The sequence below is a fragment of the Terrapene carolina genome, unplaced genomic scaffold (assembly GCF_002925995.2).
Source record: "Terrapene carolina triunguis isolate 2854851 unplaced genomic scaffold, T_m_triunguis-2.0 Scaffold93, whole genome shotgun sequence".
NCBI classification, from domain to species: domain Eukaryota; kingdom Metazoa; phylum Chordata; order Testudines; family Emydidae; genus Terrapene; species Terrapene triunguis.
The window spans coordinates 20100063-20126656 of record NW_020664444.1 but is presented as its reverse complement, the minus strand read 5'-3'; the positions used below and the strand labels follow the sequence as shown (position 1 = coordinate 20126656).

At 39.6% G+C, this 26594-nt stretch overlaps 1 protein-coding gene across 1 annotated transcript in view; it reads right to left on the bottom strand.

Moving 5' to 3' along the window:
• Positions 1-26594, bottom strand: part of SNX29 (sorting nexin 29) — a 472333-nt gene that overhangs the window by 212969 nt on the left and 232770 nt on the right. Inside the window, exons 17-18 of the mRNA XM_026650716.2 lie at positions 12247-12302; positions 10150-10231 (exon numbers count right to left, since the gene is read on the bottom strand). Coding sequence (XP_026506501.1) covers positions 10150-10231; positions 12247-12302 — 138 coding nt within the window. The remainder of the gene's footprint in view (positions 1-10149; positions 10232-12246; positions 12303-26594) is intronic.

Genomic DNA, 26594 nt, shown 5'->3' with positions numbered 1-26594 from the left:
TTCACCTTGAATGGTCCCTTGATATACGTATTAACTATTTATGCTTAACTATCTTTTCCACCCTATATTTAGCTGTGACACTGTGAGTACATTTCTCAGACCCAAAGAAGACCTCTGTGTGAGCTCAAAAGCTTGTCTCTCTCACCAACAGGAACCTGTCCAATAAAAGATATTACCTCACCCACCTTGTCTCTCTGATATCCTGGGACTAATGTGTCTACAACACCACTGCATACAATAGGTACTCAAGCAATCTTACTATTTCTTTTAGCAGTTTACTTAGGCTATGTCTACACTACAGACCTTACAGAGGCACAACTGTACCGCTGCACCTGTGCCACTGTAAGGTCTCCCGTGTAACCATTCTATGACGACAGGAGAGAGTTCTCCTGTCGGCATACTTAAACTACCCCCAACTAGCGGCAGTAGCTATGTCAGTGGGAAAGCGTTGATAGCTTTGTCAACATCTCCTGCTGACACAGCACTGTTCACACTGTTTTTTTCACAGCCCTGACCGACAGAAGTTTTACCAACAAAAGTGCCAGTGTACACATAGCCTATGTTATGTTAGCATAATGCCTGTATTTACCAGGCTTCTCACTATACTTTCTGCATAGAAATATAAGCCAGTGATGTTTAAAGGAGAAATGTAAATGGTTTCATCAACAAAAGTTATAGCGTTCAATACTTAATAGAAGTTTTCCATCTCATTTAATTTGTTACTTCAAATGCATTGCATCTAAATCATCTTTAGAAATATCTTACTGCAGAGAAGCAGCAAGCCTCCTACTATTTAATGGGCTCATCTTTCTGAAGTGAATAATGCTCTGGACAACTCCTAAGCAAACACAAAAGCATTTAAAAAAAGATTGAAAGCTAAAACTATAAAAAATTCACGAAACCCCCAAGGATCTGTGCATGGCTATTTTACACCAGAAAGTTTTGTTTTTTAGCAATGGCATGGGTGATAGATATTATTTGCACAATATGTTTTTCATAGAGAACACATAATTTACAATATTCCTTTTTCCTGGATTTAATCTAAGGATAATTAACATCTGAATTGTAATTTAATTTTAATAGCAATTAAATGTATGTACATAAATAATAACTTCTTGAGTATTTTTGTATAATACATTATCAATACTTCAAGTTTCTTTTGGCTCTTTGGTGGTAAAATAATTGTTAATTAAAATCTAGTTATGAATATTATTATTCTGATAGTGCAAGGTAATTACGCTGTAAAATACTGATACTTCAATATGTATTAATTTAATAATTTTCAGAAACTTAGTACAGATACTAAGAAGTATTAGTATATACTTGGGGATGTTGTACTTCTACATCACTAAAACATTCTTTTATGTTGGACTAGATGATCTCCTGAGGTCCCTTCCAACCCTAATAATCTATGATTCTATGATTCTTTGGAAAAGGGTGCTATGTATTTTCTATATAAACTGTAGTTCAAAAAAGAAACCTGCCTTGGAGTTTAAATTCATAAATGTGTTAGACACTAAAAATCAGACTTAATAAACACACTGAATTTATGGCTGATTACAGCAATCTATAACTTTCCTTTATCCTTTGACTGCAGACGTGTTAACTGCCTACTTCACGTTGAATGGTCTCTTACAACATGTTAACTCCTTATGCTAAACCATCTGTTCCATCTTGTATTTAGCTGTGACACTGAGTACCTTATCCAGAACTGAAGAGCTCTGTGTAGCTCGAAAGCTTGTCTCTTTCACCAAAGGAACTTGGGCCAATATAAGATATTACCCCACCCTGTCTATCTTTCCAATGGTGTTTTAACATTTGAAACAAGAAAAAAAAGTGGACTGTGACCCCCCCTTCTCTAGAAATCCAAGTATAAACTCCAAAAGGAAGTTATGAATTATATGCCATAAATACTTTATTCGACATTTAAAGCTATAGAAAAGTGGCTTGTTAAATTACATTTTGCTACAATGGTTACTTTTCCATTCAAAATAAGTAACTACCATACCAACCTCAAAATATATACATACACACACACACAGAGCTGAGCACAGAAAGATATGAACACATTGTATATGGTGTAATTATCTACTTGGGGCGAGGGGGGGAGGGAAGAGAAGGGGGAAGGTCAACACCAAGGATAAGTTTTAGTTGTAAAAGCTCATTAACAGGGCACACCAATAGCAAACTCCAAATCTATTATTTCCCTAACAGTGCAATATCTATTATAAGATGTCGATGCTGGAGATGGCTGTCATATACATAAGCTAAAATATACTTTTCATTCCCGATTCTAAAGAGTCCTTCTAAAACATTCAATAACTCTTTTGGATTATATCTTAACCTTTACTTCTGTATCCCAGTGGTTTTCAAACTTTTTTCATTTACGGACCCCTAAAAAATTTCAAATGGAAGTCCGTTGGCCCAGGGGTCCGTTGGCTACAGGTTGAAAACCACTGCTGTATGCTAATTTAAGGACTTCCCAATGTTGTATTCCAGTTGACTAATAAAACCTAATCTCTTTCTCTTGGCAAGCCATATGAAAAAGAATTTGACTAATGTCATCAGGGCCATAGCTTCTCCCAAAGACAATTTTATTTCATACTAACTGGGACTGAAAGAAATAAGGAAAGGGGAGCATGGTGTAATCCTTTGCCCCTTAATCTGATTTACAAATATGTTTTTTGGGATCATGAAGTGACACCTCCTTCTCTCACTCTCTCTTTAACACCAATATCTCTATCACTAGCCACTGCCACTTTTCCTTACATATTTCTCCTTTCCATTTTGTGAAATGTCATGTCTCTCGGACAGATGTTTGAATGACAATACCACAGCCAACGACATCTCATAAATTGGGATAATAGTAAGAGAATATGGTAAAATTATGAACTGGGTATATAAAATAAAATAATTTCTTTAATGAAATGGCCAATATAGAATTTTCCAGGATCATTTAAAAATAGTTTTTGAACAGAATTAGAAGAAATTTTTTTTCAAAATGATTCAGAAAATGTATTTCTACACTAAGGGAAATGGCACTGGCAGAATTGGCATTTATAAAATACAATTCATGTAACAAGGCACACAATTTATAGGACATCGCCACAAATATTTGACCCTGACCTGAAAATGCCCTATATTGAGATAAAAATTGCATACAGCAATATTCAGCCAATAAAGTAGCTCTCTAAAATATCATGATTTTTTATCATAAATCTTATTACAAATCACATTCTTTCTACTTATTAAAATGATCAGAAAGAAATTATAAAAGCAATGTAAAATAAAGGTTATTGCAATTTGAAAGCCGACTATGTTTGATGTGAACCTCAAGACTAATAGTATATTTAATCCCATACAAAGAACCAAAGGAATAAATCTGCAATCACGTCAAACTCTTTTATAAAAAATATACTTAACATATAAGTAAAAATGGTCTATTTCAGTGAGTTCAATATTAAACTTGTATAGTTAACTGTTCAGTTTTTCTTACTATTTCAGTAACCACTGCCACATTTTGATCATAATATAGGTAACCTCAGTATACACTTAAAGAAAAAACAGGGGTATTACTGTCTTGTGTATATTTAAATCTTCCTGTTGTGTTCAAATGTACATTAAAACGAATTACTAAAAATGGTTTTATGCAATTCATGTGACTTTAGTTTCTCAGCATAAATATTATTTAATTACAGATTAACATCTGACCATTGAGACACATGGGGATTATTACAGTTATTCACTACATACACATTGAAAGTAACATATAGAATTAGACTATTAATTGTAACTATCATAAATCAAAGAGATTAGATTATAATCACTTTTTAATGGCTCAAGTGCAATTATACAGTAATCTGCCTAAAACATGTAAATATTATACAGTGATACTCTCATTTAGAAGATATGGCCCTTTCCTAAATTTGGATCTGCATGTATACCCGTTTGCTTGCTCAGAGCCCCACTGACTTCGGTGGATCTCTGCATAGATATAAGGATCTGTCCCTGCAGATCTGATTGCAGTCAGGAACTGGGCCTATATATAAGTAATATATTATTGCCACAAATTAACAATGTCACTTATGTTACAGGCACAGCCACTAGCCCGTACTTACAAGGCAATTATAAATAGGCTGGCAGAATTCAAATTTTATTTTTTTATAATGTTGACAGATAATATTGATGTACATTTTTAAGGTTTTTTCCGATTTTTATTTATTTTAAATTTTCACAGTTGTGTGAAATTATGTGGCGGTAAACATCAGCTGTAAAAATATTAGGGCTGTTAAGCGATTAAAAATTAATCGTGATTAATGGCGAGACAAAAAATTAATCACGATTAATCAAAGATGTAATTGCACTATTAAACTATAACAGAATTGGCATTCTATTAATGTTTAATAGTGCGATTAAAACTGCAATTGTGATTAATTTTTTAATCGAGTTAATTTGTTTTGAGTTAATCACTTGAGCCAACGGTGATTGACAGCCCTAAAATAGTCATATTCAATCACACTGCATCACAAGTTGCACAGGTGAAAAAGAGCAGCAGCAGCTGACATGCAGAATCTTTACTGCTGCATGAATCCAGGAGTGGAGGAGAGGAGAGAGAGAGAGAGAGAGAGAGAAAGAAAAAGAAACCGACACAATTCAGTAGTGGCTTGCTGGCTATAACTCGAAAGCCAAATGAATGAGCCAAACAGCTAAGTAATTCCACAGCTGGCATTAGCTTCTTTACAAGTGAACAGCTGCAGCAGGGCATGACGTCTCCTTAGGGACCAGAGGTGAACAGGATCACTATTAAGTCTAAATTGTCCAAGCCACAGTAGAGCTTTACTAAATGTAGCACTGTGCACCCAATAAATAGCTCCCCAGTGTTGAGGAAAAAACTATATCAGTTAATTATTAAAAACATATTCTAGGAAATCTTTCTTTCCATCTAACCAGGGAGATTGCAATGATTCAGAGTCCAAAAGTAGTAATGAAGAATCTTATCCTTTCCAGAGCAGAACGTAGGCAATTTAAAAAAGCAGCTTACACATTTAATAAAAAAACTATTTTTAAATTGTTTTTCTCAAATACTCAATCTCCCCCAGATTCCTCTAAAACAGGGGTGGGCAAACTTTTTGGGTCAAGGGCCACATCTGGGTGGGGAAATTGTATTCAGGGCCGGGGCAGGCAGTTGGGGTGTGAGAGGGGGTGTAGTACCTCAAGCGGCTCCGGGGTGGCAGCAGCGCACACCGGGGCCAGGGCAGGCTCCCTGCATGCCCCCTGCATGCCTGCCCTGTCCCCGGACCCGCACCGCTCCCGGAAGCGCTGCAGCCCCAGAGGGAGGAGGGGCGGAGGGCTCTGCGTGCACTGCCCTTGCCGCGCCTCCGGGTACCTCCCCTGAAGCTCCCGTTCGCTGCGGTTCCCCGTTTGCGGCCAATGGGAGCTGCAGGGGGCGGTGCCTGGAGGCAAGAGCAACGCATGGAGCCCTCTGCACCCCCGCCTGGGGACCGCAGGGACGTGGTGCCAGCGGCACCGCGGGCTGGACCCAAAGCCCCGTGGGGCCGGACCGGCCCGCGGGCCGTACTTTGCCCATCCCTGCTCTAAAAAATACCCCTGTGCTATTTTTTTCTTTTATTTCTTATCACAGATGTTCTGTCTATTCAATTCTGGCAACTCTGAACACCAGAACTGGCAGCATTTTTTGTAAATATAATTTTCCTACTATGTTGTAATGGCATTGCTATTGGACTTGGGAGCTTTGGATGGTACACAAAAATATGTTTCCTCTCGTTCCTTTATCTATCACAGCATCCTATCCTTCCAAAGGCAGGGGCTGCTTACAGCTACAATTTCCTCCCTTCCCCAAGCAGTGTGCAACTAGAAAAATATCTGATTTTGCTGGGTTTTTATAACAGAAAACAAAGAAATAAATTAAAAATAGCAAAGGAACCCACAGTTTAGGCTAATCTGCTTTTTGTTCACAAGTTCCAACTGCCTCATTTTAAATAAATACCTCAACAAATATCTGCCTACCTCTATAATGACTTGTACCATGCCACAGTCATACTTTTATGTTTAAAGTAATTAAAGGGTAGTGCATAACAAGAAAGAAAAATGAGAATGAACTTTTCGTCCATTGGGTAACTGTGACGGAATGCATTCCTGTATTCACATCTAACACACTATTGTAAATCTTTGTACAAAGTTTGCCTTGTGAAGTATCATTTGAAAACTCATAACTTACTGATCAGTAATATCATGGTAAAATGTGTGCATCAGTATTGTGTGTAAAGTTATAAACTTCTCCCTGTATAATGTATAAAAACTTCCTAAGTGTAAGAACAGTAGGACAGTGAAACAGACTGCTGAGGGAGGTTGCGGAAATTCCTTCAGTGGAGATTTTCAAAAGGAGGCTGGATTGCCATCTGTCTTGTATGGTTTAGGCACAACAAACCCTGTGTCTTGGCAGGGGGTTAGACTAGGTGACCATTGTGGTCCCTTCTAACCCTGTGATTCTAATTACCCCTGTAATTTCTATGATTCTAATGTTAAAAATACATGTTCAGACTCATGTAGCATCAAACTGGTCAAACAGACCTGTTTTGAACAAAGGAGTGTATGCTTCTCATAATTTTCCATAAACAGAGTCATCAAGCAGGAAGGGATAAAACAAAGGAAGTTCACACGGGTGAAAAACCCTGCAGGGAACATCCTTCCACACAAACACTTTGTCTCCTGGTTCTCAGATAGAAATAGAGAGGGACTGAAACTATAAAAAGGAGGGGCAAACATCCCAAGGGAACCCTCTCTTTCTCTCCCTGTCCATCTCACTCTTTGCACCTGGGAAGACAAAAGAAACATCTACTGGACTCTGGGAGAAGGGTCCTGACCTGAGAGTTTGGTCGGTAATATTGGGAGCATGCGGGTAAGAGCTTTACCTTGAATTAAGTTTAGCCTGTCGAGTTTAGCATTAGAAAGCCGTTTATCTTTATTTTTCTTTTAACTATTTCTGACTGTATTGCCTATGCTTATTCTCATTTAAAATCTCTCTCATTGTAGTAAATAAACTTGTTTGATTGTTTTATCCAATCCAGTGTGTTTAAATTGAAGTGTCTGGGTAACTCCATTTAAGGTGACAAGTTGTTTATATTATTCCCTTGAAGGAATAATGGACTTAATATATTTGAACTGTCCAGGAAAGGGATGGACAATACAAGACATACATCTCTGGGGGGGAGTCTGCGATTGGGAGTGTGTTGGGGTCACCCTGCAGTATAACCAAGGCTGATGAGAGCCAAGGTGTGACTTGCAGGCTTCAGTTACACGCACACACACCTGGGAGGAACCTCCGTGCTGGAAAGTGGTTTGTGAGCAGTCCAGGTTGAGCGCTATAAGAGTAAGGCATTGCTATGCCCCCCAGGTTACCGGGCAGGGGGGACACAGACTCCCACTGGTCTGGATTGCACCCTGCTATGTCACAGTAACTTTCTTTCTTATTAAGCCAGATGAGGAGGAGACGGCTTGTAAAATGCAAAACACAGGCTATGGACCTGCCATTCAGAAAGACAAGAGAAAATGTCTTAACAGTTACAGTAGCTATTAATTATAATATTTCTACTGAACCACACTATAGAAAATATGTATATATTCAGCTGCAGTAATCTTCTAAAAATGATTTACTTGAGTCTGCTGTTTTCTCTTCTCCAAGATCTTAACTACTGAATGGCAAGATTTCTGGCAATGGAAAAGATCTTCTCTGCTGTGTGGAAACCTATTCACTAAAGGCAACAAACCTGATGCTGTCAGAAGCAGTCCTCAGATATAAAGAGGGAAGATACAAAGATTTCTGGGGCTTTACTGAATAACTATAAAATAATAAAAACTGTAGCTAGTTCAAATGCTGAAATTAATTATACTCAGTGGGACAGAGAAGAGAATAAAGTTCAAAGTAATGTCTTCATGAAGAGATCATAAACACTGTTAGAGAGATGCCAAAATAATGCTATACAGAAATGCTAATTGTTATATGACATTTCTTGACATCAGTAATCATAATGCCAAAGCTAAACGGGCGGGAAATGTGCTTAACTCTTTAAAAGCAATCATCAATCGGAATGCAATGTTAGTACTCCTGCTCAATGATGCTCAGCTCAAAAAAATCAGACCACTGGGTCGGGCATTCAAGAGTCTTTATATGGTCAGGAATACTGCAGAACTCATCTCACAGATAATCACATCTTTTCTGAGTCTGTCTCATTTAGTCTTTAGCTTCCAGAGACAGAAAATTGCTAAGTGGCTTCAGAAAAGAAAAACATGTCAAGAATCTGTTAAGGTAGATCGCATTCTGCCTTTTGATAGATGAACTGTCTAGATTTTTTTTTTAAAGAGATTCTATGGAAGAGCTTAAAGCTCTACAGAATAGTACTTGTCAGGCACTAAAGCTGTACATGTAAACAGATCTGCTCTTTGATGGCTGACTGTCCAGCTTAAATCACTCTATGCAGAGAATATGTACATATTCACATTCTCAAATATTTAACTGCTCTTTCACTGGGTCTTCTCTGCCAAAAAAAAGTCTCTCCTGCTAACAGTATTTACTGTGAGAAACATCTGCTGTTGTACAGTTCTTCCCACTGTTCTATATGTGCCGCCCCTAAAAAACTTCCTGAAGGTTCAATTACTAAAGACCCATTTCATTAAATAGCTGTACTGAGTCAGCGTGCACTCTCCTTGAAACCAGGCAGTAAAAAGGTGAAGTGATATTGGATAGAAAGAGGTATATAAAACCTGCAGATATTATAGGATAACTAACTGTTCACAGGAAATAAATGTTTGAATACAATACTGGAAAGATCACAGACCAAGAGCCCAGGATAAAGTTTTCATAAGTGCTTAAATGACTTAGGTACCTAAGCCTTATCTTCAGAAATGACTCATGCACTTAGATGCTTAAATCCCATTGACTTTCAATGAGACAGACTTCTAAGTACCTATGTTACTTTTGACAATGGACTTGAGCTCATCTGGAACTCTTTTCCTAAGAGTATATACATGCTCCGAATAGAAAATAAGAGTGACAACGCTAAATTCCTTATGGAGGAAAGCATCTTAAGACACCTGAACCTAGGAAAGAGTGGGGGAAGGAGTAATACAAGACAAGAATTCCACTTTTATAAATAGGTTTAAACAAAGCAAAACATCACCATAATAGTAATACCTGTGCTGTTCCACTAAAATTAGAAGAATCCACAACAAGACACAGCAATTGTGAACACCACTTGAACTAAATTTACATAGATGGCAAACATATCTCATTTTAATTCAGAAATTTCCATGTGGTATGGCATCTTTTTGTTTTAGTTCAGGTGAACTTATGCTTTCTCTCTACTCTTCAGAGAAAGCTTGGACCCTTTTAATTGAAAATCTCAAACAAGTTTTAAACTAAAGGGGAAAAAAGACCAGAGTGGGTAGAACCTAACTGCAGAATTTAAACAAATATTTGAACATATGCAAATATGGCTTAGTTGCTAATACTTTTCTGCCTGAGGCTAGTACCTTTACTCTATTGCTAACACATTTTCATGCCTGAGCTAGACAGAAGTAGACAGACATCTCACATGAGGGTTTGATTTCAGAACCAATACAGACAGTTAAGTATAAAGGCTTCTACAGTGCCAGAAATAATGTTTTTGCAATAAGCCACTACACAGAAGTCATTTCTATTCCCCACTGGTGTCTGTAAAGGTAAAAGTAAAGAACCTCTGGTACAATTTATAAAGGTAGGAAATAGCCCAGGTTTTCTGGCTACTAATCCTTCCAATAGTTAAATTTGCATATTTGTGTACATGTGTGAGAAAGAGTTGCTGTTGAACACTGAATGGTTGTCTCGTTTGCCTACAGTCACTGTACCACCATTTTACTATGTTACTAGGGTCCTACCCTGAAAATACACACACGAGTAACTCTGCTCACCTAAATAGTTCCAGTGAGCTTCTCACACAAGTAAAGGTATTATCCCCTGTGCATAAGTGTTCAAAGACTGGTCCCTTAGATTGTGATTCACCTTCAGATACTGAGAATATTTTAGAAGTTTGTCAGTTATTTCACTTATGCAAACCCCTTGCAAATATGATTTCTTAAAGTCACATTACATACCTGGTAAACATGGAATGCATTAGCAGCTTTTCCTCGTAGAAAGACTGAGGGAATCCAAACATTAATAAGGGCACGATTTGATCTGAGCAAAAGAAGAGACAAGTTTAAAATAGGGAATCATCTTTACATATAAAAATAAAGCTACATAGAAGTGTCTACCTCCAATGCTTGCAAAATGTCCACAGTGAGCAACTGAACCAAAACTTTCTGAACACTTAAAACATCACCATTTTGCCTGAATATTGTGTACTTATTATACCTAAAAGTAACAGTAAGTTAGGAACCATTAGGATAGATAATAAGACAGTAAATATCTTAATGTCACTACATAAATCCATGGTATGCCCCCATGTCGAATACTGTGTACAGTTCTGGTCATCCCATCTCAAAAAAGATATATTAGAATTAGAAAAGGTACACAGAAGGGCAACAAAAATGATTGGGGTATGGAACAGCTTCCAATGATGGAAGATTAAAAAGACTGGGACCATTCAGCTATGAAAAGACAACTGAGAGGGGATATGACAGAAGTCTGTAAAATCGTGAATGATGTGAAGAACATGAATAAGGAAGTGTTATTTACCCCTTCACATAACACCCAATGAAATTAATAGGCAGCAGGTTTAAAACAAACAAAAGGAAGTATTTCTTCACAATGCACAGTCAACCTGTGTAATTCATTGCCAGGGGATGTTGTAAAGGCTAAAAGTATAACTGGGTTAAAAAAAGAACTAGATAAGTTCATGGAGGATAGGTCCATCAATGGCTATTAGCCAAGATGGTTAGGCACGCAACCCTTAAGCCTCTGACTGCCACATGCTGGGACTGGACAACAGAGGATGGACCATTTGATAATTTCCCTGTTCTTTTCACTTCCTCTGAAACATCTGGCATTGGCCACTGTTGGAAGACAGGATACTGGACTAGATGGACCATTGGTCTGACCCACTATGGCCCTTCTTACTTTCTTATATTTGAGGGTATGTCTTCACTACCCGCTGATCCGGCGGGTAGCAATCGGTCTATCGGGGATCGACTTACCGTGTCTCGTGAGGACGCGGTAAAATCGATCCCTGATCGCTCTGCCGTCGACTCCGGAAATCCACCTCGGCAAGAGGCGGCAGCGGAGTCAGCGGCAGCGCGGCAGCGGTCGACTTTCCCCCGTCCTCACCGCCAGGTAAGCCGACCTAAAATACGCAACTTCAGCTACGGTATTCACGTAGCTGAAGTTGCGTATCTTAGGTCGGAACCCCGCTGTAGTGTAGACCCAGCCTGAGTTTGATCAGTTGGAGATCTTTTATCACATCAGTATTATTTTGAAAATAATATGTGGAGATAAAAAGTATTTTTAAATGGTTTTGCATTTTCAGAAAACAGTAAAATTTCAATCATGAAGCATTAGGAGCAATTAAATAACACTATCATTTTAATTCCAAATTCTTTAAGATACATAAAATCAATTTTCCTTCACTCGCCTTCTCTCAAAAAGGATCAGCTAGACATATGGATTTTAGGCTAACAAAGGTTAAACTCCAGAAAAATCACACATTAAAATAATTCAGGCCGAAATATGGGATTTTTAGTGCAACTGTATTTGTTCAGTACTTTTTTACAATTTTCTTTTTTAAAAAAACTGTGGTACACTAATGTTCATCTTCTGCAGCGGGGAATGAATAATTACAGAAGAGCACTGCAAAACAAAAGCAAAAGAAAGAAATCACTTTTTAGTTATGTCATTAACCCTGCCTGGCATTTCCACGGGGATTTAGTTGGTCACAACTGCTGCTGAACCATTAGCGGACTAAAAGATCCAACTGAAAACCAAAACAAGCTCCCAAAGGATGTTCAGATGCAGCATAAAACTGAATTCCTTCTGTTCCAAGAGTAAAAAAAAAAAAAAAAAAAAAAAAACTAAACAGGACAAAGATTCTGAAAGTTAGCTGCATTATTTCCAATAACAGAATACCCTATCTGATGATTCACTTATTGGAAATTATGTAGGGAAAGCAATGTATTAGATTTGATCATTTGTTCCCCACTCCCACACAGATAGTATAAAGATACAAAATTTCACATCAGCATTTACTGCAAACTTACATTTCAAAATCTGACAAACTCTGGTCTTCAGATGTCTGACTCAAATCCCCAGGGACCTGACATCATCAAAAAAAATCATGATTATTAACTTTACCAAAACCATTACTAATTCCAAGTTATATAAAAACATGCATTTCTGAGAAAAATAATTAATTAAAATTTAATATATAAATGGTGCCCCTCACCCCTATATTCTGGTGCAGAGACCATTACCCAGTGTATCTGGTGTGGTTCTGCTGCAGAAGGAAGGAAGCAGGATGCTGGGACCTCAACACAGGGTAGGGTGACCAGATAGCAAGCATGAAAAATCAGGACAGGGGTTGAGGGGTAATAGGTGTCTATATAAGACCTGAATATCCAGACTGTCCCTATAAAATCGGGACATCTGGTCACCCTAACACAGTGTGTCTGTACCTGCTATATGCCAGACCAGACCAGCTACACAGGGACTCGCACAGCACTCCAATATGCACACAGGGAAAGTTGTGTGCGTGAGTGGAGCTGGTTTGGTAAATCTGACATTATGTGGCATCCTATCCTATCAGCCATTATGTGGCTATTCCTCCCCAATGCACCAGCGCCAAACAAGTTCTGCTTCTACTCCATAGCTTCGGGGGAGGATTCTCTTTTGCAGCTGGTGAGAAACTTAACAGCACACAGTCCTGTTACTCAGGTTGTTTCCTGGGTTCTGGATTTATCCTTCAAAAAAAGTCTAATGGACTCTGCACAAATTCCCTCTCCGGAGTTTTTCTTTTAGATTTCTAGAAAAGGCTAGTACTACACATAACAAAACAAAGTAGGCACGCAATACTATTGTAACTTTCCCCCTTCGCTCTTTGCCAGGCTTCCAATTAGCCTTCAGCTTTTACCACAATAACAGCTACCAGTTGGCCTTCCTTTAATTATTATTTTCTTCTATTAACAGATATAGAAGAGGCATGAGACAAGAAAAATTATTTGGCTAATTTAAAAATAGTGACTGTTCAAAGCAGCCCTGTACACACAAAATTGAATCCAGGTAATATTAGGAGAAGACTAGTGTTAGCCAATGTATATATTTGTTAGGGGTATGGCATAATATATTAATATGTATTACACACATAATATTTATATTGTACACATATCAGATATAAATGCTGAGTAGTCATGCTAAGTTGTACAATTATGAATTGTATTATGTTTTTCCCTGAATGCTCTTTACTCCTATTCACTCAAGCTAACGTATATGCCCCCCTAACATTTTGCAACAGTTGATTCAACTCTTGGCACAATCAGATACATGTCGGAAATCAGACATATGTCCTGGTACTCTCAGGAGGTGCTTCCATGGCCCACTGACACCTGGAATGTGGTATGCACAATAAAAGATAAGGAAGATACTGGATGGTACAGAAAAACAAGGTAAGAAACAGGTGCAGATTCGTGGGTTGAATCTTGGGTGACATATAGAGTGCTTTTAGCTTGGAAACAACTACAGTATAAATACTTCAGTGCATATTGTGGGAGCAGACCTTGTATAGAAGGTGAACTCTGAGAGATTGCTTCCCCAAAAGGGTGGTATGTATGTCTCTTTTTCATGTTGTACTGCTTTATTTTTGACTAATAAACTGACTATGCTTGGCAATTTGGTATCTTAAATATTTTTAATATCAAACCAGAAATGTAATCAAGTAATACCTAGTCACTAGTGGGTACTTCCGGGTCTGTGAATTTCCTGCTGCCTTGGGTATTTGATATGGCCGATTCAGTTATCCTTCTTGGATACTGGGGTTTAAAGATAATGCCTGCAGCATAGTTAAAACTCCAACACCAAACTCTACTTTTCAGCACCAAAACAACATTACCTTGCATCTTAACCTGGCTAAGCATGGAAAAATTCCTTCCTGTCCTGAACTGTGGTGACTAGCTACACCCTGATCCCAGTGAGAACTGTGATTCCCTGACTTAAATCAGCCTTAATGGATCAAATTATCCAGGGGCAGGAAGATGGGACAAGCTCCCTCAAGGCAAGCAGCCATTAGTTCCTCTGAGCAGACACACTGGCAGGATTTGAAACACCCTCCAATTCCAGAGGCAGTCCCTTCCTACACAAGGCAATCCAGAGGCAAGAGGGATGGGAGAATATCTCTGCCTCTTCCTGAACCAGAAGGTTGCACGTTTATATGAAGGATAGGGGAGTGAGGTCTTGATTGCCAGAGGCCACCTCACTTTTTGCCAAACCTGAGCAACTGGGGATGATATGTGAGGAGATGGGAATCTCCATTTTAAGAACGAGCTCATAGATGCTGGAACTAGTGGTGCTGCTGTACCTCTTGGCTTGAAGTGGTTTCCAGCATATCCAGGGTTTACAGTTTGGTTCAATGGCTCTCAGCACTCCCACTATACAAATTGTTCCAGCACCCCTGGATCAGCTATGCAAAAGGACAATGGGAAGATACAAATTACTTCATGGCATCGTGGTTTCACTCCATATTCTTTATGAAAATATGCTTATGATATGAATATGACATAACTGAGATGTACTTTATGCATGATGGGTCTTGTAAGATATCATTGGAAAGGTTATCATTTACTGAATGCCATTATCTAATTTGTATCATTTCTGTATCTGAAGTTAGGAATATTGACTATGTATCTGTATTTCAACTATGCTACTTTGGATGACACCCAATGCTAACACTTCAGGTAAAACAATGGAAAAGTGAGACAGGGATGATGACTCATCAGCGAGGACAATGAGCTGTGAAAAGCTTGGCCTTCCTGCGGACACTCCATACTGCCACTGACTCATGGACGCTGTGATACTACAGAGTCAGGTGGTCTTGTCACCTGATACTAAACATTACCTGGGACTTCTTGTAACTTTCCACTGCAAGGTTTGAGAAACAGGATTCTCGCCTTATGTGAATCCTATTTAAGGTGAGGAGAAAGGCAAAGGGAACTCCTCCTCTCTATGGCCTGTCTGCCCAAGAAGAAAGACTGCTAAAGCCACCTGAAGGGAAGGTGGGGGGGGGTTTCCAGTCTGAAAAGGAATATAACTGGAACTCTGAACCACAGAAACTTTGCAACCTGCCTAAAATAACATTTAGGGTGAGAATTTACATTTTGTAACCTGTTTCTTAAGTATATTGAGTTTAGCTCGTGTGTTTTGCTTTATTTGGTCAGTAATCTGCTTTGTTCTGTTATCTCTTATATTCACTTAAAATTCACCTTTTGTAGTTAATAAACTTATTTCTTGTTTATAATATAACCCAGTTTATGTAATTTCTAACTGGGGGGTGGGGGGAGAGAAGTTGTGCTTATTTCCCTCAATGTCCACATTGAGGGAGAGGGCGAATTTCATAAAACCTCTGGGTTTGTACTCCATAAAGGGAGTGGGCCCCAGAGTGTTGGGGCAAGCCCCTAAGGCTGAATCTTTCTAGAGCGGATCTCTGTCTCTCTGTGCAGCTGAGTGTGGCCCTGCCTGTGTGCTTGGCTGGAAGGGGACCCAGGCTAGCAGAATAGGCTGACTCAGTGGCATCCCAGCACAGCAGGTGACACCCTAAAGGGCCCATACCCATCACAATCACTTCATGTCTTTTTTCCATGTATATGTTTTATAAATTGTTCTGAGTTTGTCTGTGTTTGACTAAAGAGGATTATCCATGAACATTTACAACCTAAGGGCATCCCCAGTCTCTCATATGACAAATCAGATATTTCACACAAAGGTAAGCTTTACAACAAACAGCACAGTTATTACAAGTCTATGCTCAGAACTTTCATGTAATGTCAACAGCTGGGGAAAAACAAAACAAAGATAGCCAAAAAATATGAAACCTGTTTCTATCGAAGCGGTTCTTGGTGCAGGTTATTGCTACCGTATCACAGTGTGTACACAGTTATTTTTAAAATCCAAATTTTTAAATTTTTAAAATTTAAACATCTCCGAGTATAATTATTTGAATCAATAATGCAAAGTGGTATATACCAATAGATGTCAGCAAATGAAACAGAACCCCAGGCTTGATGGCAGATTCTATGCAGACGGTGTTGAGTGAGCACAGGGGGGAAACGAGAGGGGGAAAATTTAAGGCAACAGAGAAAAGTGATGAGGAAGAAAAGCTGCAGGAAAGGAGACAGGTAGTGTAAAAAGAAAAGGATTCTAGAGACAGCTGCAGGTGAAGAAGCAGAAAAGGATACAAATGGTAAGAAAGCTGTCTGGCTCATATACAACATATTATAAAAATTGAAATACTCCAAATCATACAGCAAAAACTGACATTTAATCTCCATGATCTGGTGACACTGAGCAACTACAGAAACTTAATTCCTAGCAGTTATGAAATCAGTGGAATCCCCCATAGGTTATGAAAGCCAATCTATCACCTGAGTCTGTGCTTTCATCCCCTGTAATCATGCTGCTAATTCTACTATTCATAATTAAACCTAAGAAATGCTCTGTTGATTAAATAACCTGATAACTGAATATCCTTTGCTATATTTCAGCTGTAATACTGTCGGTGGCTGTAAGATCAGGCTTCCTTGTTAGCCTAGATAGCACTTCCACTTCCCCCATCCTTGTATTTAAGGAATTAAAATTTCCATGGTTAAATCTAAGCTTTAGCTTCAGAATTCACCCCTCTATTCCTTTGGTCCACCAAAGCCTGGATTTGTTATATTTTTGGGGCACAGTGTATAGCACATCTTTTCCTCAGGGTACTTTGATAGTGAGACTGCTGATTGGTGTTATTATAAGCAGAAAGTTTTTATGTTGTTTGTCCAAGCAGTTTAATAACATCACTGAGTTCAAATAACATGTAACAAGGTTATACTGTTCATATGAAACTGTGGTAAAGCCAAAATGTAAGATGAATGATGAAAAACAATGAACATTCTCAATTTTAAAACATTCTGTAATAAGTTTAATGAAAAATTTCTAGCAGCTCTTGTATTTTTCTCAATGAAAAATAATCTTTTATTCAACTGAATTTTAAAATAAAAATAGCATCTCTCATATGACACTAACTGTAAGAATTTGCAAGGGACAAATAAGCCAACCATTCAATACTATTAAATAAAACAAACAGGATTTGTCCCAAAGCTAAGATGACCTTATGGTTAAGCAGCAGGTCCAGCTGCCAATTATCATAAATATAAGCTGCTTCAAGAGTAGGATAGGGATTCAATCCCAGCTTTATTTTATTTATCTATAAAAAATGCAAACCAACTTTTCCTCTAGCAGCTGATCCTGCTCCTGCTCCTTTTCTGTACAGAAAAGAATGATACCCATGGCAGGAGCAGGATCAGCTGCTAGAGAGAAAGCTGGTTTGCATCTACTACAAACACTGTGCATCAGCAACCAGAGAATATGACTCTGTCAGGAATTATTTTTGTTTACTGAACTAATGTTATAATATTGACCAAAAACATAAACTCCTAGTCCACCAGATTTCTAAAATGAACATAAACTGTGTCTATCTTCAGACTTCATAAACAGCCATTGATTAAGAAGATGGGGATAAAAAAATTTTGGAAATAGGCAAAATTATCAAAAACCAAAATGGAGTCTTCTCTTTGACCTGCAAAATGTTTAAATAGGTGTCTCTGCTTGAGATAAATCTTCAGAGCATAACAGCGTCTGAGAATTTTTTCCTTTAGACGTAAAATAGGATAAAATAATCAACACTGTCAGGCTGGAGGTATGGTCCATTTATCGCTAACTGAGCATGCACACTATATTTTTATGATTACAAGTGCTATGATTACATCTAGCTGAGGTGTTTAATGCCCATTTTGCTTCAGTCATCACTAAAAAGGCTAATAGTGGCCAGATACTCAACACAATATAACAACAAGAGGGAAAGAACACAAGCTGAAATAGGGAAAGAACAGGTTAAAGAGTATTTAGATAAGTTAGATGTATTCAAGTCAACAGGGCCTGATGAAATTCACCCTAAGGTATTTAAGGAACTAACAAGCAATCTCAGAACCATTAGCAATTACCTTTGAGAACTCAAGGAGGACAGGTGAAGTCCCAAAGGACTGGGAGAAGGGCAAACATAGTACTGTACCTATCTTTAAAAAAGGGAACAAAGGGGATCCAGGGAATTACAGATCCATCAGCCTAACTTTGATACCTGAAAAGCTACTGGAACAAATTATTAAACAATTTGTAAGCACCTAGAGAATAACAGGGTTATAAGGAATAGCCATCATGGATTAGTTAAAAAAGAAATCATGCCAAACCAACCTAATTTCCTTCATTGACAAGGTTACTGTCCCAGTGGATGGGGGGAAGCTGTACATGTGATATATCTTGATTTTAGTAAGGCTTTCGATAAGACTCCCACATGACAATTTCATAATATGATCTAGATGAAGTTACTATCAGGTGTGTGCCCAAATGGCAGAAAGATCATACACCAAGAGTAGTTATCAACAGTTCGCTCTCAAACTGAGAGGGTATATCTAGTGGGACCCTGCAGGGGTCAGTCCCAGGCCTGGTACTATTCAATATTTTCATTAATGACTTGGATAATGGAGAAAAGAGTATGCTTATAAAATCTGCAGATGACACCAAGCTGGGAGGGGTTGCAATCATTTTGGAGGGCAGGATTAGACTGCAAAACAATCTTGACAAATTAGAGAATTGGTCTGAAATCAACAAGATGAAATTCAATAAAGTGAAAAGTACTACAATTAGGAAGGAAAAATCAAATGAACATCTTCAAAATGGGGGGAAACTAGCTAGGTGGTAGTACTGTAAAAAAAGAATCTGAGGGCTATAGCGGATCACAAATTGAATATGAGTCAACAATGTGAGGCAGTTCCAAAAAATGCTAGTATCATTCTGGGGCGTAGTACCGGGAATGTCCTATGTAAGACACAGGCGGTAATGGTCCCACTCTGCTTAGAACTGGTGAGGTCTCAGCTGGAGTACTGTGTCCAGTTTTGGGTGTCACACTAAGAAAGATGTGGACAAATTGGAGAGAGTCCAGAGGAGAGCAACCAAAATGACAAAAGGTTTAGAAAACATGACCTATGAGGAAAGGTTAAAAAAAAAACCTGAATGTTTAGTCTTGAGAAACTAAGACTGAGGGGGAACCTAATTACAGTCTTCAAATATGTTAAGGGCTATTATAAAGAAGATGGGGATCAACTGTTCTTCATTTCCACTGAAGGTAGGACAAGAAGTAATGGGCTTAATCTGCAGCAAGGGAGATTTAGGTTAGATATTATGAAAAACTTTCTAACTATAAGGGTAGTTTAGCTCTGGTATAGGAGTCCAAAGGAAGTTGTGGAATTCCCATCACTGGAGGTTTTTAAGAACATGTTGGACAAACACCTGTCAGGAATGGTAGGGTTACTTGGTCCTGCTTCAGAGCAGGGTGCTAAACTTGATGACTTCTTGAGGTCCCTTCCAGCCCTCCTTTTCTATAATTCTACCTACTACAGTTGATGAGGTTCAGTTTTCACTGTTAATCTGCAGGCAAGGAGTAAAAAAATACTTATTAGAGCAGTATTCTTTCACAGGGTTCTTCACCATGACTTGGTTTTATCACTTACTCACAAAATGAATACATAAATAAATGATGCACCCTAGTGTGACTTATTCATTTACATTTTGGGTATACTGCAAATGATGTCAATTTGAGGGGGTAGTGTCATGAGTTGTCAGTGTGATAGCATATATAATAGTCTTCAATGCAGTCATATAATTTCATATATTTACTGCTATTGCCATAAAATAATGTCATCTACATTAACTGAAAAAAGTGTCATATCTACTCTCAAACAGATTTGCTTATCTTACAGTTTCCTGGAGTGCAGACTGACTTAGTATATTCATAATATTTATATCCCGCCCAGAACTATTTTCTTCCTCTCTCTGAATGAAAAGCTGATCCTAATCTTCCTCAGTTGCATTCTGATGATTGTTCTGCTACAAACATAAGGCTCTGCTCATCACTCCTTACTTGGTCCACCACTCCTCACTCTCATTGCAGTAAGAACAAATTTCCAAATAGGCTGGCAATTATGCACAATTATTAGACATTGGGAAAAGAATCAAAATATTCACTGTATGAAATGAAATTTACTGATCCAAAGAACGATAATGAAAAAATGCATAGTATTCATCATGAACCTGATTTTCTATTGCCCTTCATCTTTGGTTTGTCTAGACCAAGCTTTTAGTCCTGTTTTAACTCAAGTTAACTAAGAACAGTAAATGCTATAAACTAACAGCAAACAAATATTTGCTCCAGGACACCCTGATCTCTGAAACAAATTACCATGTCTACACTAGCATTTACAATTGTGCTAATTAACTTGACATAACTGACCATTCAATTAACTTGAATTACTACAAAACCACAAACTCTAGTCTAGACAAATCCATTGTGCTGTTATTTACACAGCACAATGTGACTGTAAATTCCACCAAATCAGAACAGTAGAGTTTTGAACTCTATACCAGTGAAAGTAACTTTGCAAGGAGCAGGGCAGCAGACAATCAGGTTCCCCTTCATAAATAAAGTATAGGATACCTGGAATTTAATGAATGAATACTTTACCCAATTTAACTTCTATAATAAATGGGCTGCTGGGCACAGTGTGTACAGAAAATGGTTTCTCTAGATTAAAGTTTCATGCAAAACTTAAACACTGCTCACTGAGGGCCAGAATCTATTACTCATACTCACACTGAGTATTACCCTGTTCTGGGAATGGCACAATGTTCTACATGATTAAGAGTGGCAGAATCTGGTGCTAAATTAATATAGAGCATATGCTGGGAGATTTTTCCCACACCCGAACAACATAGTAGATCATCATCATTAGATTTGTACTAGCACTGGATCAATTAATCTTGATTTCATTTTCAAAGAGGTTTATTTGCCTTGATATAATCACTTGAATCATTCAGTTTTGTGAAAAGTGACCGACTTTAAAATATTATGTACTTTGAAACCTACAGTGGTGTCGTACAATGTCATGTGACAATCCAGTGACCTATATACTACATACAAAGTCAGTAACAACATTTGCTACAAGTTTATACAAAATCACCTGAAAAAAAATTGAGTAACATTAGCTGGAATCTGTTGCCTGGTGTCCTAGCAGAATGGAAGCAGCCTTCCATTCCTGGGGTGGCTGCACTTCATTGGCTGCATATCAGCTCTGATGCCAAATAGTTTATGAGTACTGTTTATATAATCATTTCATTCTATGCTTTCAAAGGCAACATTCAGTATCTATTTAGGATGTATTTAAAATAAAAATAAAAATTAAGAACAGCATAAATTGCCCAACAGAGACTGAATATTAAATGTAGTATGCTGATGACAGGAAAAAAAAATCAGAAAATATTAAAAATAAAACATTTTCAAAACTTCTATGCAAACAAGCTTTTTGTGTTTCTACTGAAAAAAAAGGGGGCGCAGTTTTCCCCACAATTGGAAGTCTTGTGATTTGCTTTGGATCTACAAAGAGAAAAACAGTCTATCCCAATTTTAAAAATAGGTAATATTTTCAGTATTTACATGTGTGGCTGGAAACAAAGCTTTTTAATATCTAGTTGTTCCAAACAGCATTTAAGGTAAACAGGATATTTTCAATATGTCACATTTAAAATATTTTTTTGTAAAACCATGAATATTTTAGACGCCACACTGATGTGCAACTTAAAAAAAAATATTATTCAGAGTCCCACCAAAGCTAGATATTTTTTTTAAAACACCTGATGTCAGAATAACTGGGCGACTGGAAAAATACATTTTTTAATTCATTCTTTAAGCTAGAGATGGTATGTATCATTGATGTTTTAAAGATGCTTCACAGTTGAAATCATTTGTATTTATTTCATAAAATGCCACAGTGGAAATCTAGGAGAACACTTACACACTATACTAACATTTTAAAACCTGTCAGAAAGACAAAGTAGGTGTTTCTTATTTAACATTTATATTGCGGTAGCACCTAGAAGCCAACCAAAATAGGACCCCATTATGGCAGGTGCTGTACAAACATACAGTAAATGACACTCCTTTCTCCTATTTGGGGCTTTGTAAAATGCAAAACATTTTTCCTGTTTTTCTAGTTTGGATTTTAAAATGTATTATCTTCTTTTATCATTTTAGTGACAGGAAGGTGCTGGACTGACAGCCTTGGAGGCAAAATTCTCTGGACAGATACACACTAGAACCATCTACACAAACCTTCCATCAATCCAGACCTGAAGTAATCATCTCTAGTGGCAAGGGTCTCTTCTGCCTATTCATTCAATATCTCCTTTGCTGAGATCTCTATCAATCATGGCAGTTAGGGACAACTGTGAGAGTGAATTTTATGTAAATACCTGCCCACTAACAACATTAGCAATTTAACAACTTTGTGTCAGTTCCAAACTGGGTAGTAGTCAAGCTGAAGAGCTAGAGATGAAAGGTTCCAATTAACATTAATCATCTCTTGAGACATATACATTTGCTATCAGACTTGCAAGGGGACAGACAGGCCAATCAAAACCCCCTCTGTCTGCTGAGTCAGAGGTTTACAGTTTGGAATGGAAAAGGAAGCAGATGTCCTGGACTGTGGTAATAAGCCGGGGGAGGGAGAAATAAATAAAAGCATGGGTGCAGACCATACTTTGGTGACTGCATGAATGTGATCAGGAATTTGTGGCAACTCTGCCATTTGGGTGGAAATCAGTTGATTGCACATGTCAATCAGGCTTGTCCTGATCACAGATGCATAAACCAGGATTACAATCCTAACTGGAGAAATCCCTTCACAGGCAGATGGAAAAGCTCTGCTAAACAACAGCTCGTGTATATAGAGAATGAAAGGAGAAGATTTACCTTCAAAACCCTGAAAGTAATTGCAAGGCCCAGACAGTTGGCATATAAAGAGTGGAAAGGGGAGCGTGTCCATTTTCGTAGGTGAGAACATCTTGGGGGATGGTCCAGTTCTTGGGTGAATGAGCAGCAGGACAGGGAAGAGAGAATTAAGAATGGAGTCCTCCCTATGGATGTAGGCCACAACCCAGAAAGGGATTGCTTCAGAGACCCAATAAGCAAGATAACAATTAGGTTTTCCAAGGATAACCTGTTCTATATGCTTTCACATATTTAACAAAGTTACAGACTGTTGCTTTTTTTGCACAGTATATTGTCAGTGTGTCCTTCTCAATGTGCCAGAAGCAATACTTCCAACAAGTACATACGGTTCCTTTCATCATTTGAGAACAGCCCCCCTGACTGTGTAATTCAGCATGGTAAACTAGCTGAGTCACTGAGATCCAGTAAGAGCTCTTTATCAGAAGAAACTTGGCAAATGAGTTTGCCTTATTTAAACTACCAAAATTGCTGAAGAAGTTTTGGTCATTAAGAAGCCATATACACACAAATGAATAACAATCTCATTTCATTAGTACTGAGAATGCAATGTGAGTTGCTTCCCTCATGAGTAAAACTATTTTTAAATGTGCTAACTTGTCTTCCATGCTACATTATTTCCAACTGATCTGAATATCTCTCAGTCTCTTAAAATTTGCCTGTCAATTTTTATTATTATTCAAAACAGATGATTGTCTAACAGAACAGTTTTAGTAAACTAATCAACTTAAACCCTGTTAAGAGATGGAATTCACTTCAGCAATTTAAATTAATGGATGCAGGCCATAATCCACAATAAAATCCTCTGAGCAGACACCGAGTGACTTTTCATCCTATCCACCACCGCAACGAATAACTGCATTGACTTTGCGAAACGGCTTAGTCTTGTCAATGTACAAGGCAAGTGCCCTCCTGATGTCCAGGGTGTGCAATCTGTGCTCCTTTTCCGATTTATGAGGTTTCGGAAAGAAGACCGGTAAGTATACGTCTTTGCCGGTATGAAGCTGTGAAACTACCTTGGGCAAGAACACTGGGTGCAGCTGCAGTTGGCCTTTGTACTTGTAGAACACCATATAGGGTGGTTCTGAAGTAAACGCCCTGATCTCAGAGACCCTACGGGCAGACATTATTGAAACCAGGAAAGAAACGTTTCAGGAGAGGAAGAGAAGGGAGCAGTAAGCCAAAGGCTGGAAGGGAGGACCCATGAGGAGCGACGCACGAGGTTCAGGTCCCAAGGAGGGACAGGATCCCTCATGTGCGGGTAGAGGCGCTCCAGACCTTTCAAAAACCGGACCATCATGTCGTGAATGAAGACTGATCTGCCTTAGAGCAGAGGTTGGAAGGCCGAAATAATGGCAAAGTGGATTTTGATTGATGACATGGCCAACCGTTGGAGATTGAGGTGCAGAAGATAGTCCAGGATCGCCTGCAGCGAGGCCTGCTAAGCTTGAATACCCCCAGTCCGAGGTCCACTTGGCCAGGTAGGTCGCTCTGGTGGAGGGCTTTCTGCTACCCAACAAGACCTGTTGGACATGGGCCGAGCATTCCTGTTCTTCCACATTTAGCCTGGCAGAAGTCATGCTGTGAAGTGCAGCACCGACAGATTTGGATGCAGAAGACTGCCATGTTTCTGGGACAGCAGGTCCGGCCAAGGAGACAGCTGAAGTGGGGCAGCTACCGAAAGGTCCATCGGTGCTGCCGAGGCCACGCAGGGGCTATCAGCATCACCTTTGCCTTGTCCTGTTTGATCTTCATAAGGACCTTGTGGATTAGTGGCACCAGTGGGAAGGCGTACATCAGAGCCCCTGAGCACAGGAGCAGAAAGGCATTTGACAGGGAGCCCCTGTCCAATCCCCGAAACGAGCAGAACACGTGGCATTTCCTGTTCTGATGAGAGACAGGAACAAGTCCACCTGCGGAGTCCCCCACCTCCGGGGAATCACACTGACCACCACCGGATGGAGCGACCACTCCTGGCGAGATGAGAAGGTCCTGCTGAGGTGATGTGCCAAAGCGTTCCTGGCCCCGGGCAGATGTGTGGCTACCGGATGAGAAGGTGTGCTGCACACAGAAGTCCCAAAGGTGGAGAGCTTCTTGGCAAAGGGCCGATAACCTGGATGCACCCTACCTTTTGATGTAACACATCGCAGTGGTATTGAGTGTCAGAACCTGCACCACCTTGCCCTTGAGGTGGGGCAGGAAACCTGCCAGGCCAGGCAAACCGCTTTGAGCTCCCTGACGTTTACATGGAGGGACAGATCATCCCATGATCAGCGGCCTTGTGTGCTGAGCTCACCTAGGTGGGCTCCCCTGCCCAGGTGCGAGGCATCTGAAACCAGGTCCCTCCAACTCCGATTCGGGGCTCAACCACCAATCCAGGGACAATCGGATGTGAACCAGCACCCTGACTACCCAGTCTAGATAGTGTCTGTTGGGGATGTAGACCGACGCCAACCATGCTTGCAGTGGCCAGAGATGGAGCCGGGCGTGCCAGACCACGTATGTACGTGCAGCCACATAGCCTAACAACCGCAGGCAGGTGTGGGCAGTGGTGAGCAGGTAGTTTTTCACATGGGAGATTGGGTCCTGGAAACGCGCCGCCGGAAGAAAGGCTCTGGCTCGTGTGGAGTCAAGAACCGACCCAACGAACTCTATTTGTTGCACTAGCCTTAAAGTCGATTTCTTTTTGTTTATCAACAGGCAGGTGGTGGCAAGTGGAATGAATCAGATCGAGGCTCCCCTGCCAGGGCCGGCTCTAGGTTTTTTGCTGCCCCAAGCAAAAAAAATTTTGGCTGCCCCTCGTCCCAGCCCTGGGCGCCTCGACGCACCCCCCTGCTGCCCCAGCCCTGGGCTCTCACCCCCCCCGACCCGCACCTCCCTGCCGCCCCAGCCCTGGGCTCTCACCCCCCACACACACACCCTGCCACCCCAGCTCTGGGCTCCCCCTACCCTCCCACCGTTGCCCCCCACACACACCTCCTGCCGCCCCAGCCCTGGGCTCTCCCGCCCCCCACCTGCACCCTCCTTCCACCACAGCCCTGGGTCACTGGTAACTCGCTCCCAGGGCAGGTCATTCAGCAGGAATTTTAGGTGTGCACAGAACACAGACAGGATTGGTTCCCATATGGTTACAGAACTGCAGTAAAGTGGAACAATTTTCAGCTTGTGTGATTGGAGGATATCTGGATGCATATTATAAGATTGTCCTACATAAATGAGGAAAAGTTGAGGTGCCTTTATTATTCTTTTGTTCCACTCATTCTTTCTATGAGGAATTTGCCAATGCAATATCACTGTCTTCCGTTTAAACAAACAAACAAAAAAGGCAATGGCTGTTGAAAATAGCAATTCCAGTCCTAATAACCACTGGGAAGCATTTCTTGCTCAATTTTATCCTACTTTTTCTATAGCAAGTTACAGTGGATCAGTATATTTGATTTGGGAGAAATGAAGTAACAGCCGCCCAAACTG